The 12,288-nt window shown below is 38.7% G+C and overlaps 2 protein-coding genes across 5 annotated transcripts; one reads left to right on the forward strand and one right to left on the reverse strand.

The window, feature by feature from the left end:
- Nucleotides 1-152: 152 nt before the first annotated feature.
- LOC6728605 (titin homolog) lies at nt 153-9,482 on the forward strand. Of its 4 annotated transcripts, none has more exons than XM_016177016.3 (18): nt 153-1,432; nt 1,531-2,247; nt 2,308-2,424; nt 2,482-2,877; nt 2,932-3,030; nt 3,083-3,205; nt 3,266-3,526; nt 3,603-3,689; nt 3,749-4,081; nt 4,141-4,179; nt 4,253-4,678; nt 4,738-4,884; nt 4,947-5,024; nt 5,081-5,206; nt 5,264-5,307; nt 5,364-7,863; nt 7,929-9,188; nt 9,260-9,482. In XM_016177016.3, exons 1-18 carry the CDS (start codon nt 226-228, stop codon nt 9,409-9,411), a joined length of 8,112 nt encoding a protein of 2,703 aa, XP_016035239.1. In that variant the 5' UTR covers nt 153-225; the 3' UTR covers nt 9,412-9,482. The 4 variants fall into 4 exon arrangements, with proteins under 4 accessions (XP_016035239.1, XP_039150429.1, XP_016035241.1 ...); XM_039294495.2 differs by having other exon boundaries at nt 5,367-7,863; XM_016177018.3 differs by having other exon boundaries at nt 156-1,432; nt 5,264-5,317; nt 7,774-7,863.
- Nucleotides 9,483-9,922: 440 nt separating this feature from the next.
- LOC6728607 (abnormal spindle-like microcephaly-associated protein homolog) lies at nt 9,923-10,679 on the reverse strand. The gene has a single exon (XM_002103912.4). It carries the CDS (start codon nt 10,513-10,515, stop codon nt 10,099-10,101), a length of 417 nt encoding a protein of 138 aa, XP_002103948.1. The 5' UTR covers nt 10,516-10,679; the 3' UTR covers nt 9,923-10,098.
- Nucleotides 10,680-12,288: the final 1,609 nt, after the last annotated feature.

Here is a 12,288-nt window from a genome sequence, read left to right on the forward strand (position 1 = left end):
GTCATTACTGGTCATATATATAGAATCCCAGAATAAACCCTATACTTCATTTATTATTCCTTGTGGGAGCAACAAGTTGGAGCGACGTCAGCTGGCGATATGTTTTGGCACCCAAGGTGTTGACATGGCAACGGCCAGCCATCGAGGTTTCCATTGACATTCGGACACCTTCGTTGGTCAGTATTGATTCAACATTTTCCCATGCAAGGTGCCTGAGTTACCAATATGACGACTGCGAGTTTACCAAGAGTTCCCGAGGGACTGCGGGACCTAATGAAGGTCTATACCAAGGAGGTGTTACGTGAAAAGCCGGCTGATTTGTATGGCTTTTCGGCCAGCTTTTTCAACATGATTGTGGGTGAAAAATCACATCAATCGGTGCGAAAATACGAACCGGTGCAAACTTACGAAACCATCATGAAAAACCGCATACGTCAGCAGGTTCCTCTGTCCATGGTGTTTAATATAATACCAGAAAAACTCACCGACCTCATCAAACAGTTTATAAAAGCAGTTTTGAGAGAAAAACCGGACAATATATACATATTCGCACAGGAGTACTTTCAGCGGATGTCCAAGGAAAAGTCGGGTCGAATTGAGTACAGCAAGTACTCGTCCTACGAAAAGTCATTGAAGGACAAAGGGAACCTAACTCCTGCAACGAAAGTAACCTGTGAGTGTGGTCGAGTACTGAGTGCGAATAGAAAGGATGTGGAAAACACTGCATCCGTATATACAGACAACAAATTAGCCGAGGCCGATCAGCGAGAATTTTCCAGCAGAATTACCTATATACAATCGGTCGTCATCATTCAAAGGCATTTTCGTCGATATCTCAACGAGCGGAAAATAGGTCGCGAAAAGGATAAATGCAATAGCGTGGAGTATGTGGCAGCTATCCTACTGATTCAAAGGCAGGTGCGTCGTCATTTGGCCAAGAAGCGAGTGGAAAAACTTAAAAATTCACATGACGCACAAAAATCCGATGCTAAACCCAAAGCTGCCGACTATATGAAAGCCGTTGTCGTCATTCAACGACATTATCGCATATATTTGAAAAGGAAGGAGGAGCAAAATCGATTGAAACACGGCCCAGTATCCTTAGCAACAGCAGCCATCATAATCCAGAGAGCCTACCGGCGAATGGTGGCACGACATAGGGCCAAAAGAACCACATCCACCGTCACAGATCAGGCCGAGGAACTCAATGACAATGCCTCCGAGACGGGATCCTACACATCCGTCTCCACCGCTCTGCTCTCAACGGAGTCCACGGAACTGGGAATGGCGAACTTCGAGGAACGAGTCCATCAAAAAATAATTCACGAGGACGAGGAAGTGGAGAACAGTAATGTTGATGCCGGCCTTGAGAAGGAGTATTTTGCGGAAGCCATTAAGGGCGAACAAAAGTCGATAAATTTACGGAAAAGCGGTAATTATGCTAATGTTTTCCCATTAAATTTCCTTCTTTAAGCAGAAGTTGCTTTTCATTTTCGTGTTGCAATCTATTAAAAAATGACAATTTTTCAGAAATTCTTAGCGGCGCCCTAATTGAAAGCATGATTTGCAAACCAGATTCGCAAAACATCAAGGATTTGAATAACGAATCAAAAGAATTCGATGTTGAGTTAGAGAACGAGCATCAACCGGCTAAACTTGAAGAGCACATTACTGAGGAGAAGAGAACTACTGAAGATTCTGAACCGGAATTTATAGTTGATAATAAAACAAGTCTAGATCTGGTAACGATACCTCAAGTCGAGGTAAAAGCTGAAAATAAAAGTATAGACCATCAGTCAAGTGAGGATCAATTAAAATCTAATAAAACCAGCTTGGATACAGAACTGGAAACGCATGAGGACTCCAAAGATAAACCACTTGCAAATGACTTAGATCCAAAAACTGATGATGCAAATAAAGCTGAAGACTCAAGCAGTGATCTTCATAAAGAAAGTCGCGAAGAAGACAGCGCATTGCATAATAACATTAAGAAAAAAGAAAGTGAAGATGTACAAGAAAATATTGTGGAACCGGCTATCCCTTCATCCGATGAACCGACAAACGAGGAAAAAGATTACACCATTATTTCGTCCAATGAAACTATTCCGCCGCCTAAAATTCAAAATTCTGAAAGTCAATTACAGGAAGTTCCACTTAAAAACAAAATTACTCCCACAGTTTCAATTGAAATTGAGCATGTTGAAGATATTTTGGAAGATTCATCAGCAAGTCCCCATGATTCTAAAGGTATGTACTTATTAAATTTGTAAGTAATAAAGATTTAATACGTTTTAACTATATATTTAGCTAACAATCTAACTGAAGGGATCTCTGTAGCAGAAGAGCCTGAAAGTATCCCCAAAGTAGAAGTAGATAGCTTGAAAAGCATCCTTATCAATCATAATCAAGAAGTTTGTGAGCAAGGTAAACAAGATATAAATTTATTAAAGAATTGTTTATATTAAATTTAATTTTGTTTAGAAACTTCTTTTGAAACTTTAGATGACAACAATTTGGAAGTATCTCTAGAAACGCAAAATGCAGTTTCAAATAAGAAGACCCAGTCTTCAGATACACTTGAAAAGATTAGAGAAAAGAGAAGTATTGAAGATGAAGACAATGTTCGATCGAATTCGAAGTCTCAGGATGTGTTGATTACCGAAAGCCCAGTTGATCAGGAAGACCAAAAACTGGAGTTGGATGGAAAATCGGAAATAATATCTGAAGTGGAAGATATGCCGAAAACAACACCAAATACAAAAGATGATGAAGTTTCCGGCAGTACTGATAAAGTAGAGATAAATAAAGAAGAGCCATTAGATGACATCGTTGAGTTACCAAATCATGAAATAACATTGAACAAAGTGCTCGAAGCTGGTAAATATGGAATTGATTTATATTTATTATATTCACCAAAAATATTTTCTTTAGTATCGGAAAATAGCCAAGAACGAATGGGGGACTTACCATCTGAAGATAAAATTGTTGAACATAGTACTTCAAGCTTAGCAAAGGAATGTGAGCTGCCAAGTAAGTTAAAAAATATTGTAAAGTATTAATAATACAAAACGAACCTTTACAGAAGTAGAGAAAGAGTCAAAATCAATGGATGATTTAGAGGCAACGAAAGAGGTCCTTGGAGATATATTACTTTCCGAAACTGATTTGTCCAAACAAAACATTAAAGAAAATGTAGAAGAATCGGGTAAGTAAGCTCATTACATCCTTGATCCTTATTTTTAACTGTTTGTTGTTCAATTTTAAGATAAACCTCATTCTGATGACTCCCTAGCACTAGAAAACTTAAAGGATAAAATAAAAATGATGTCACAAGAGGAAGTGACTCCAATAGAATCTGAAAGTTCAGAAACTAAGGGATCATCTACAGATAAAACCAGCATTTTCAGTAAAAATAATTCCGAAGAAACTAATAATGAATCACAAAATGTCGATGACATTACTGAACGGACTAAGTTGAAAAATGAAACAGATCTATTGGACTCTCACATTTCTGCGACATCCTCAGGTTAGTGGCAAAAAATAAATCTCTAGCTTAAACAAAATATGAATAGTTACTTAACAATATTGTTTTTTAAAATCAGAAGTTCAAGATGATAATGAAGATATTATACCCAATGAAAGTAATATTCAGGACACCGCAGCTAGCACAGAACTCTCTGTCATTGATGGTAACTAGCCTTTTAGAGTTCTTGGAAGAACGCATTTTTATACTTATATTAAAATGTAGGTGAAATATCAATTGGGAAATCTGAAAGTTTAAAAGCTGAACCACAACATTCCGAAACGGAGCAAGTTGAAAATCAAGAAATGGAGAACGAAGCTACTGAAATAGGTAAAAAAATACCGGAACACCCCGATGCTAATGCTAAAGACTTAGAATCCTATAAAGAAACGGCTCCAATCAATTTGGAACCTGAGAAAGTTGAAGATGAGATTGAGGAATTGAAAACTGAATCTAAACAATCGGAGGAGAAAACTATTCCAACCAAACCTGTGCCTATGAAAGCCGAAGATGCCAAAATTACGAAAAATTCAAAGGAATCTTCAGATGATGCAGAAGGTATTTATACATTTTCCGAGCCAAAAATAATAATATAATTTTTGTATTTCATGTTGAAGACGAAAACAAAGCCGTTGAAAAAATAATATATATCACAGGTAATATTAAATAATAAAAATGTATATGTCTACAATTCACTCAGTTCAATCACAACTTTTTTATACTTATCAGAAAACGTAGTGTCTGCTTCATTTGAAAAACCGCCTTCCTCAGAAAAAGAAAAATCAACTTCACTTGATGAAAAACCTTCATCAGAAAAAGACAAGTCAACTTCACTTGATGAAAAACCTTTATCAGATAAAGAAAAGTCAACTTCCCTTGATGAAAACCGTCCATCAGAAAAAGAAAAGTCAACTTCACTTGATGAAAAACCGTCATCAGAAACAGAAGTGTCAACTTTATTTGAAAAACCGCCTTCATCAGAAAAAGAAAATTCAACTTCACTTGATGAAAAGCCTTCATCAGAAAAAGAAAATTCAACTTCATCAGAAAAAGAAAAGTCAACTTCACTTGATAAAAACACCGAAGAGGATCTTTTCCAAGAATCCCAAAAAGTTGATGAGGAAATGTCCAAGGAAAAAGCTGCCATTGCAGTTGGTAAGTAAATTACAGTACAATTGTTATGCTATGATTATAATTTAATATTTTTATCCTAGTTGACTTACCTGCTACAAATAAGGGGGAATCTGTTAATAGCCCGTTAGATAACAAACCCAGTTCAAAGGAATTGCAGGACATACAAGATGAAGCTAGTACCGACAAGGAAACGGGGGAACCATTCAACTTGTCTGCTGAAAAACACAGTAAGTATACGTTATAGATATTAATATTCCTTAATATTAAAACATTGTTTTCATTAACGCAGGTGAATCTGAAACATCTAATAAACGTAGCGATACACCAAGCAAAGATATTGAAAAAGAAGATAGTATAGATCACACAAGTAAGAAAATCACTTTTAAATAAAAATTATTTAAGAAATGTTAATTGTATATGTAGAAGTAATTGAAAATATTAAGACCACTGATGTTGATGACTTGGTGCTCGAAGATGATTCTTCAAGCGACCCAGCAAAACCTGGAAATCCCGAAACGGAAACTACCAAAAATATCATGGAAAAAGAAAGTAAGTTAACAACTAGGCCCAATTACAATAACTTTTAATGAATATAAATTGTTATAGTTGAGGAAGCAAAGGACGAAGACGACTCACGCCAAAAACCCGAAGTAATTACTGGTAAGAGTTCAGAATCGAAAACGTTTTAAATTTGTTTTTAAATTAGCAGAGAAACTCTACATTGCTTGTATCTAATCAATTAATTGGCACCCAAAATTTACCTACTAACCATATTGAGATTGAAAAGATCACCAAGAAGTTATCTAGCCCTAGTGTAAGAGAAAAAGATATTGGCACCCTAACATCGGGACGACTTGTGCCCACACCCATAGCTGAGTTGCAGCTCAAGTCGTTCAAGACTCCCAACGACGATGGCGCCTGGTATGATATATATGTGGAGCCCAAGGTAACCGGTGAAAGGGATTTGGTGGTCCCTCCAGCTCCGGTTGAAACCAAAAGACCGGATTCGGGGAAAGAAGTAGCTTCTGTAGTAGAAGAACCTATGATAATCTCAGAAAGAGCTCCAAGTTACTATATTCCCAAGGAAATAGAGGAAACTGTAAAACCAAAACCAAAGAATTCAGTTTCATTTTTTGTGTCATTCGATTCTGATGATGGAAAACCCAAATACAAGATACCGAAAAGATTTCAAAATCAACCGAGTAAAGATGCTAAGGAAGAAATTAAAGATATTGAAACTACTCAATCGGAATCAGATATCGATTCCAACGAGGAGGAAATTGAAATTATTGAAGTTTCAGAAGGCGATCCTGAATATCAGCAAACCGGCGGAACTAAACTACAAACCATATTGGAACTCGATAATGAAAATGAGATGACCAATGAATTTAACAGTCAAGGACAATCCTCAGAACTAAATATGAATGAAAGTAATGTAGTGAAACCAAAATCTCCTACAAATTCAATTAATGAATTTGAGACAGCTTATAAAACAGACATTTTGAATATCACAAGATCTGTGCAAATCATAGAAAGAGCTTACAAACGGTTCAAGAATAGGTCTTCTTTAAAAAGTGAGCCTGGCAATGCATCTGATTTTGAAAACCAAAACAGAGCTGCAATAGTTATTCAAAAGTGGGTTAGGAATACCCTAAAGCAGAAAGCTTATGATACTCAAAAATCGAAACAAAGTCTTGCTGCGAGGAAGATTCAAAGAGCTTATCGAAGATACGTTGAAAAGGCAAAACAAAGGACTCAAAAACAAGAAATGGCTGCACTCATTATTCAAATGGCATTCAAACGATATTCTAATAAGATCCGCACGGAACTTAATAAAACTCAATCTTCAGTTGACACAGAACTAGAGCAAAATAATGCAGCTTCTAAAATTCAAAGGGCTTATAGAAGGTATCTGAAACTACAATCAGAAAGACATCAAGATGCTGGAATTTCAGTAAAAGATGATTCAAGCTCACTTAAATCGGTAAAATTACCCGCAAAAGCCGAAATGGGGAATAAATTTAATTCTAATAACGAACATAGTTTAATCCCAATTCACAATCAAGAAGTAGATGATTACCCAGAAATTATAAACGAATTGCAACCTGAAGAGCTTAACGATGTTCTAAAGAAAGCCGAAACCGAATCAAATTCAATTCTTTTGTCTGATTTAACTAAAAAACACAAAGAGATAAAAGAATTAAGGAGGGAAGGGTCTCAGGAAGAAGAAGACCCTCCGATTGTCATTTTAAGCAAAGTTAATTTGGCAAGTGTATCTGCAGAAGTTAAGAAACCTTTGGCTGCATTGGAATTGCCAAGAGAAAATGAAGAGCAGGTTGTAGAAACAATTTCAAAACCAATAAATTTGACACAATTAAGTGAAGAGCCTAAAAGAGTAAAAGAATTAAAGTCGGATGAGTTCAGAGAAATAGAAAACATTTCAAAAGTGAATTTAGATCAAACGAATTCGACAAAATCGCCTGATAAAGAGATTGAAGAATTACAGCCAATGGAACTAACAGAAAAATTAGTAGAGATAGAAAAACCGTCAGAGGAAATGAAAACTGAACTGTCGAATCTATCTCAGGCAAGTCCCACTCATCCATTGAAGGATGATCTCGTAGGAAAGTCAAGTGCAGCTCTAATAATACAAAGAGCGTTCAGGCAGTACATAGAAAGAAGAAAACTTGATCATTTCGAGGATAGCTCCATTGACTCCATTACCAGTTCCCGCATAACGGCCATAGAGACCGCAAACTATCCAGCTGCTGGAACACCATCACGAAGTTTAATTCAGGAAGCTATCGGAGATGCAGAAGATACTTCAGAAGATACTTCTAAGATCCAACCGAAGTCCGAGTGGTTTGTGGGATCAACTCGCATAATACCAAGCCAGGGAGTCGTTGAAGGACCTGTTGAGGTGGAAACGAATCCGGATCCAGCTGCAATTGCAACCACAAGTAAAGCCGAGCTAACCACCAGCACGCAAGTAGAATCAGTTGAAACAGTAGATAGAACGCATGGCTCGCTTGAATCTAAATTAAATCCTGGTACCATAATCGATGACTGCCTAGGCGATGCATCCGAAAAGGATAATGCAATCTCTTCTGGTTTAGCAGGTTTAGCGGAAGCTTCTGAAGCTCGGCTTGATTCAGTGGAGGATCCCCTTCTCCTATCGCAATCTGATTTTGGCGGGCTCGTACAGTGTAAGTTTTGAAAAACCATTTAATGTCTGTTAATCCCTCAAGTAAAATATCAATATTTTCTTTAGCTCTGGACATCGCCTCAACTCAAGAACTGCTCAATGATTTTCTGCAAAACGAGATTGAATATTCTTCTAGACAAGGACCGTTTCCAAGTGCGAAACTTCTTGATGAAGTTATTGAGGAACCTTGTATAAAAAGAACCGCTTCGCTGGTTAATGTTTCCGAATGTGAATCAGAATCGGATATTGCTAGTCAAAAAGTCGAGAATACAGATTCTTCTCTATCTGAAACTGCGGGCCTGGACACACTTTCTGCAGATACAATAGACAAAGCAACTATTAAGTTATCCAAGCCAGAGGAAGTAATTGAAAAAATGTCCCAGCTTCGTGACTCGAAGTCCCACGAGAGGATTTCCTCAGCAGATCCCAGTTTCGATGAGCCTGTGATCCGACCAATAAGTTCTCTGCAGGAGCAATCCAGCTTGGACATCGAGGATGGAGATATAATCGTATACAACCGGCTGCAGAGGGATGAAACTAGGGAGAGCTCTGCTCAAAGCGATTCCGTGGTCTTTGGTGATGCAGTGTCCGAAAATAACCAAGAGAAGGAGTTGCTCAATGAGGAGGAGTCCGGAAGGGTGCATTTGATGAGGCACTACACCATCGCAGGAGATGATCCGCGAGGACTATTCAGATCTGTGACCATCGATGATGCTCTGAGTTATGTGGAAAACGGAGCTAATGGCATGGGTGCAAGCAGTTTCTGTTTGGACGACGAGACTTCGGAGAACATTCGAAAGAAGATGATGGCCTACTCGTTGTCTGAAACGGATTCCGATTACTTTGATCCGAAAAAGGTCAGTAGCGAGGATTTTGAAATTGACACGGCCATGGCGGATGCCATGGGCACATCCACTGAAACGGAATCCACAATTGTTTCGGCGGCCACGAAGATTCAGGCCGGAGCTCGTGGCTTCCTTACCAGGCGAAGATTACGGCGGGCCAGTGCTGGCACCAAGTCATCCACTTTGGACACCAAGGCATCCTTTGGCAACGATGCGATCAGTGAGTCCTTGGAACGATTCATCGAGGAGGAGGCGGCCAAGAAGATACAAACCGCATACCGGATGCACACACGAAAGCGAAAGGGTCATAGCCGGAAAATGGAAGGCATCAGCTTGGAGAGCAACCTGGCCGCCAGGCGCCAGAAGTTGCAGCGCGGGGATGCACTGCGAAATGATTCCACTCCGGATGATGAAAACAGTTTGATAGTCAGTGGGGTCAAAGCCCAAAGAAATGCAAAAACCCAGAGAAGCAAGACCGTTGGTAAGTAATCATTTGTAAATGGTTTAAATTGGTTAACAAATTTTAATATTTAAATTAACTTAAATAACCAGGCGAGGTTAAGTCCAGCGCTGACATGGAGTTGATGTGGCTGAAAATGAGGCAGAACTCAATGCCCGTGCAAATCGATTGCGAAGTTTTCAGAGTAATCCCCAAACATATGCGAAAACGCATCAAAAGCGCCGAGGCGAACAAAAGAAAATAAAGTATACGACGAATTGTATAAGTATAAACGCTGAACTATATCTAAATAAAATATATGTATTTAATCTGAAATGTTTTTGTTATCAAACAAGCGGAAAGATTTCCGGGAGTAAATCATAACATTTAATTTTCCTCAATTTAAACATATTCAACTTAAACAGACTACGGATGAGCGGATGGCTGCCAGTTTGGCTCTAAACACTAAACACACTTGACAGATTTATGGGCTGGGTGTGCACCTTGGGTCGATGCACTGAATCCCGATGAATAGATTCGCTAGCCAGCTATTAAATAGGTTCTATTCAAAAAAAAAAAAAAAAAAAAGACACGCCTCTCACTTTGTTCTCCCTAAAAACAATTCTTTACAACTATCGTTTTGTGTTTTCCGTTTCGTAAGTTTCCATCAAGTGCTACATGTTAGATGAATAAAATGTTTATTCACTGTATTCATACCATATACATACAGCACGGTATACCAAAAATAGGCCTAGAGAAAACACAAACAAATTGGATCTCGTTAATGGATAGTGCTGTCTTTCAAGATTGCGGTTTCTTGATTAAGAGTATTTTATTCTTCTGGAAGCTATCAGTTAATATTAATCTATTTACACGACACGTATTGAACTAAGCGGTAGGATTTGAATACACATATTTGTATGTACAGTAGAAATCAGAGTTGTGGAAGTCATTACACAATGGGCTCGCATTGTTTCAATTCTTTGCGTGTTTTGAATCCCCGGAAGCCAGCCTGAATTTTAACGGCCGCATCGGTGGCGATTTTCTGCTTCTTTCGCACCAGGAATCCCCGGAATCCCGCCTGTATCTTGGTGGCACTGCGATCCTCCACGGATTTGCCACCATTCTCGGAGCCCGTATGCTGATCCTCGCCGCTGGGACGTGGATTTCCCTTATTGTCCTGGTTTTCCATGAGGGCGTTGTTCTTCGGTCGCTGTCGCTGATTCCGCCTGGGATGGGGGTTCTTGCTGGATCGATGGATCTCTTTGCGCACGCGGTAGCCACGAAATCCGGCCTGAATCTTGATGGCCGCACTCTCTTCGGACTGCAAGGACGATGCTGATTCCGGGGAGCTGGGGTAAATGTACATGATCCTCTGGTGCACTGCGACAAAAATGGCAATCTCTGAGTCCGCGTTTCTATCCAACAAATACGGCTTTCATCGGTTGTAGCAGCTCTCTGTTCCGGACGAACTTGCTCGCTCGAGATCTAAAATTGTACTGGCGTACGGCGGACGCAGGCTTGGCATATGTACGGCGAGAATTTTCATTTTCATTCACAAAACAAAGGCCCCACTCAGCGATTTTCCTCTCGCACCTCCCAACATATAGCTTACATGGGCCTTTTGTATCTACACCTCTGGTCCGGCGGACTGAATCCCATCCGTTTGCTCTCCCGCGAGAATGGGAAGGAATCCACGGATGCTGATGACGTTCAAGAATTTCTGTTTCACAAAGTATACAAACGCGTTGGAAACAATTATCTAATTTCGCCAGCGCTCCCAATTGTGTGCAGTCTAATTAACAGACATATAATAATTGTGATCGGTTGCGTAATATATCCAGTATATATCTCAAATATCAATATATATTATTAGGGCTTAGCTCGTGTTGACAATAATCCATCAAGCAGGAATCACTATTTTGGACAGTTGTTTACAATATCTAGGGGCCTACGTAGCGGGTGGTGGACAAAAAAAAACAGAGTAAATTGGTTTAGGTGAAAAGCGAACTTATAGATACACATGGATCCATAGCCACATATCCATGTGCAATGAAAAGAACATCGGTGCAACGCTTTGTTAATGGAAACGATGAACAGACACAGGCAGAGGTAATTGAAAAAAATACGTACACTCGTGTGCATCAATATCGGAATATGAATTTCAATTAATCTCTTATTGTTTGATGTTTGAATTATCTTGACCCTGGGTTCGGATGCAAAGTTCAAAGTACCACAATGTTATTAAATTGAGCAAACAGCATACGTACATGTCGATGTGTAAAAATGGGTAGCTGACTTAAATGGAAATTCTCGTCACAAATAAATTATATCTATTTTCATAGCCTGGCTGGCTGTTTTTTATTGATATTGGGCCCATGATCTTCTGGAATTTTTCGAAAACGTCTAGAGAAACATGTTTCTAATTCGCCCTCAATAAATTTTAGATCAACTTGACGTCATTCGGACCTTAAAACGCAGCAAAGTGGCGTCAGTTGTGAGAAATGTACGAGAAATAAATATTATTGTTAGGACTTTTTAAATAATACAGTCATTCCGCAAATGTTCCGTGATAAACAAGATTGTAAAGATTTCCTTCCGGAAATTCATAAATTTGGAATGCCTACATGCATATATATATTTGCCATTGTTTTTAAATGGCCAAAAACGAGCATACGTAACACGCTTACGTATTTTTGAAAATTCGTGCACATTTTGAGTACATTTCAGCTTTCAAATGTATGTAAGTACATAGATGTGCATGCGCAAATATACTAATTGAGTTCTGTATAAAAGGAAGTAATAAACGTTCTCAAACAGAGGAAAAAATATTTTTAAAAAATTGGCAAGTGGCCAAGGCAATATGATTGGTTTTTGTGATTTGTCCGAATGACGTAGGCAAACACAGTCGAATGTAGAGCGAAATTGTCGGTTTGCGCGAAAATTTGGAGGCCGACCAAAGGGTCTATGTGTTTCGCCCAAGCATTATCAACAAACAGAAATTAGACATTGCTTATAATCTCATTTTTTGAATGTAAACAATCATAAATATTTATCTAACATATAGTCTGCCGGCTCGACTGACTTATGCACTTGAAATACCTAGGATTTCCCACTAAAAGTATCAAAGAAATCTATTCTG

The sequence above is a fragment of the Drosophila simulans genome, chromosome 3R, assembly GCF_016746395.2.
Source record: "Drosophila simulans strain w501 chromosome 3R, Prin_Dsim_3.1, whole genome shotgun sequence".
NCBI lineage: Eukaryota > Metazoa > Arthropoda > Insecta > Diptera > Drosophilidae > Drosophila > Drosophila simulans.

Coding starts and splice junctions, on each gene's coding strand:
- LOC6728605 (XM_016177016.3), top strand. CDS start 226: ATGACGACTGCGAGTTTACCAAGAGTTCCCGAGGGACTGCGGGACCTA. Junction 4,679..4,737: donor AAAAGCTGCCATTGCAGTTG/GTAAGTAAATTA, acceptor TTTTTATCCTAG/TTGACTTACCTGCTACAAAT. Junction 9,189..9,259: donor CCAGAGAAGCAAGACCGTTG/GTAAGTAATCAT, acceptor TTAAATAACCAG/GCGAGGTTAAGTCCAGCGCT.
- LOC6728607 (XM_002103912.4), bottom strand. CDS start 10,515: ATGTACATTTACCCCAGCTCCCCGGAATCAGCATCGTCCTTGCAGTCC.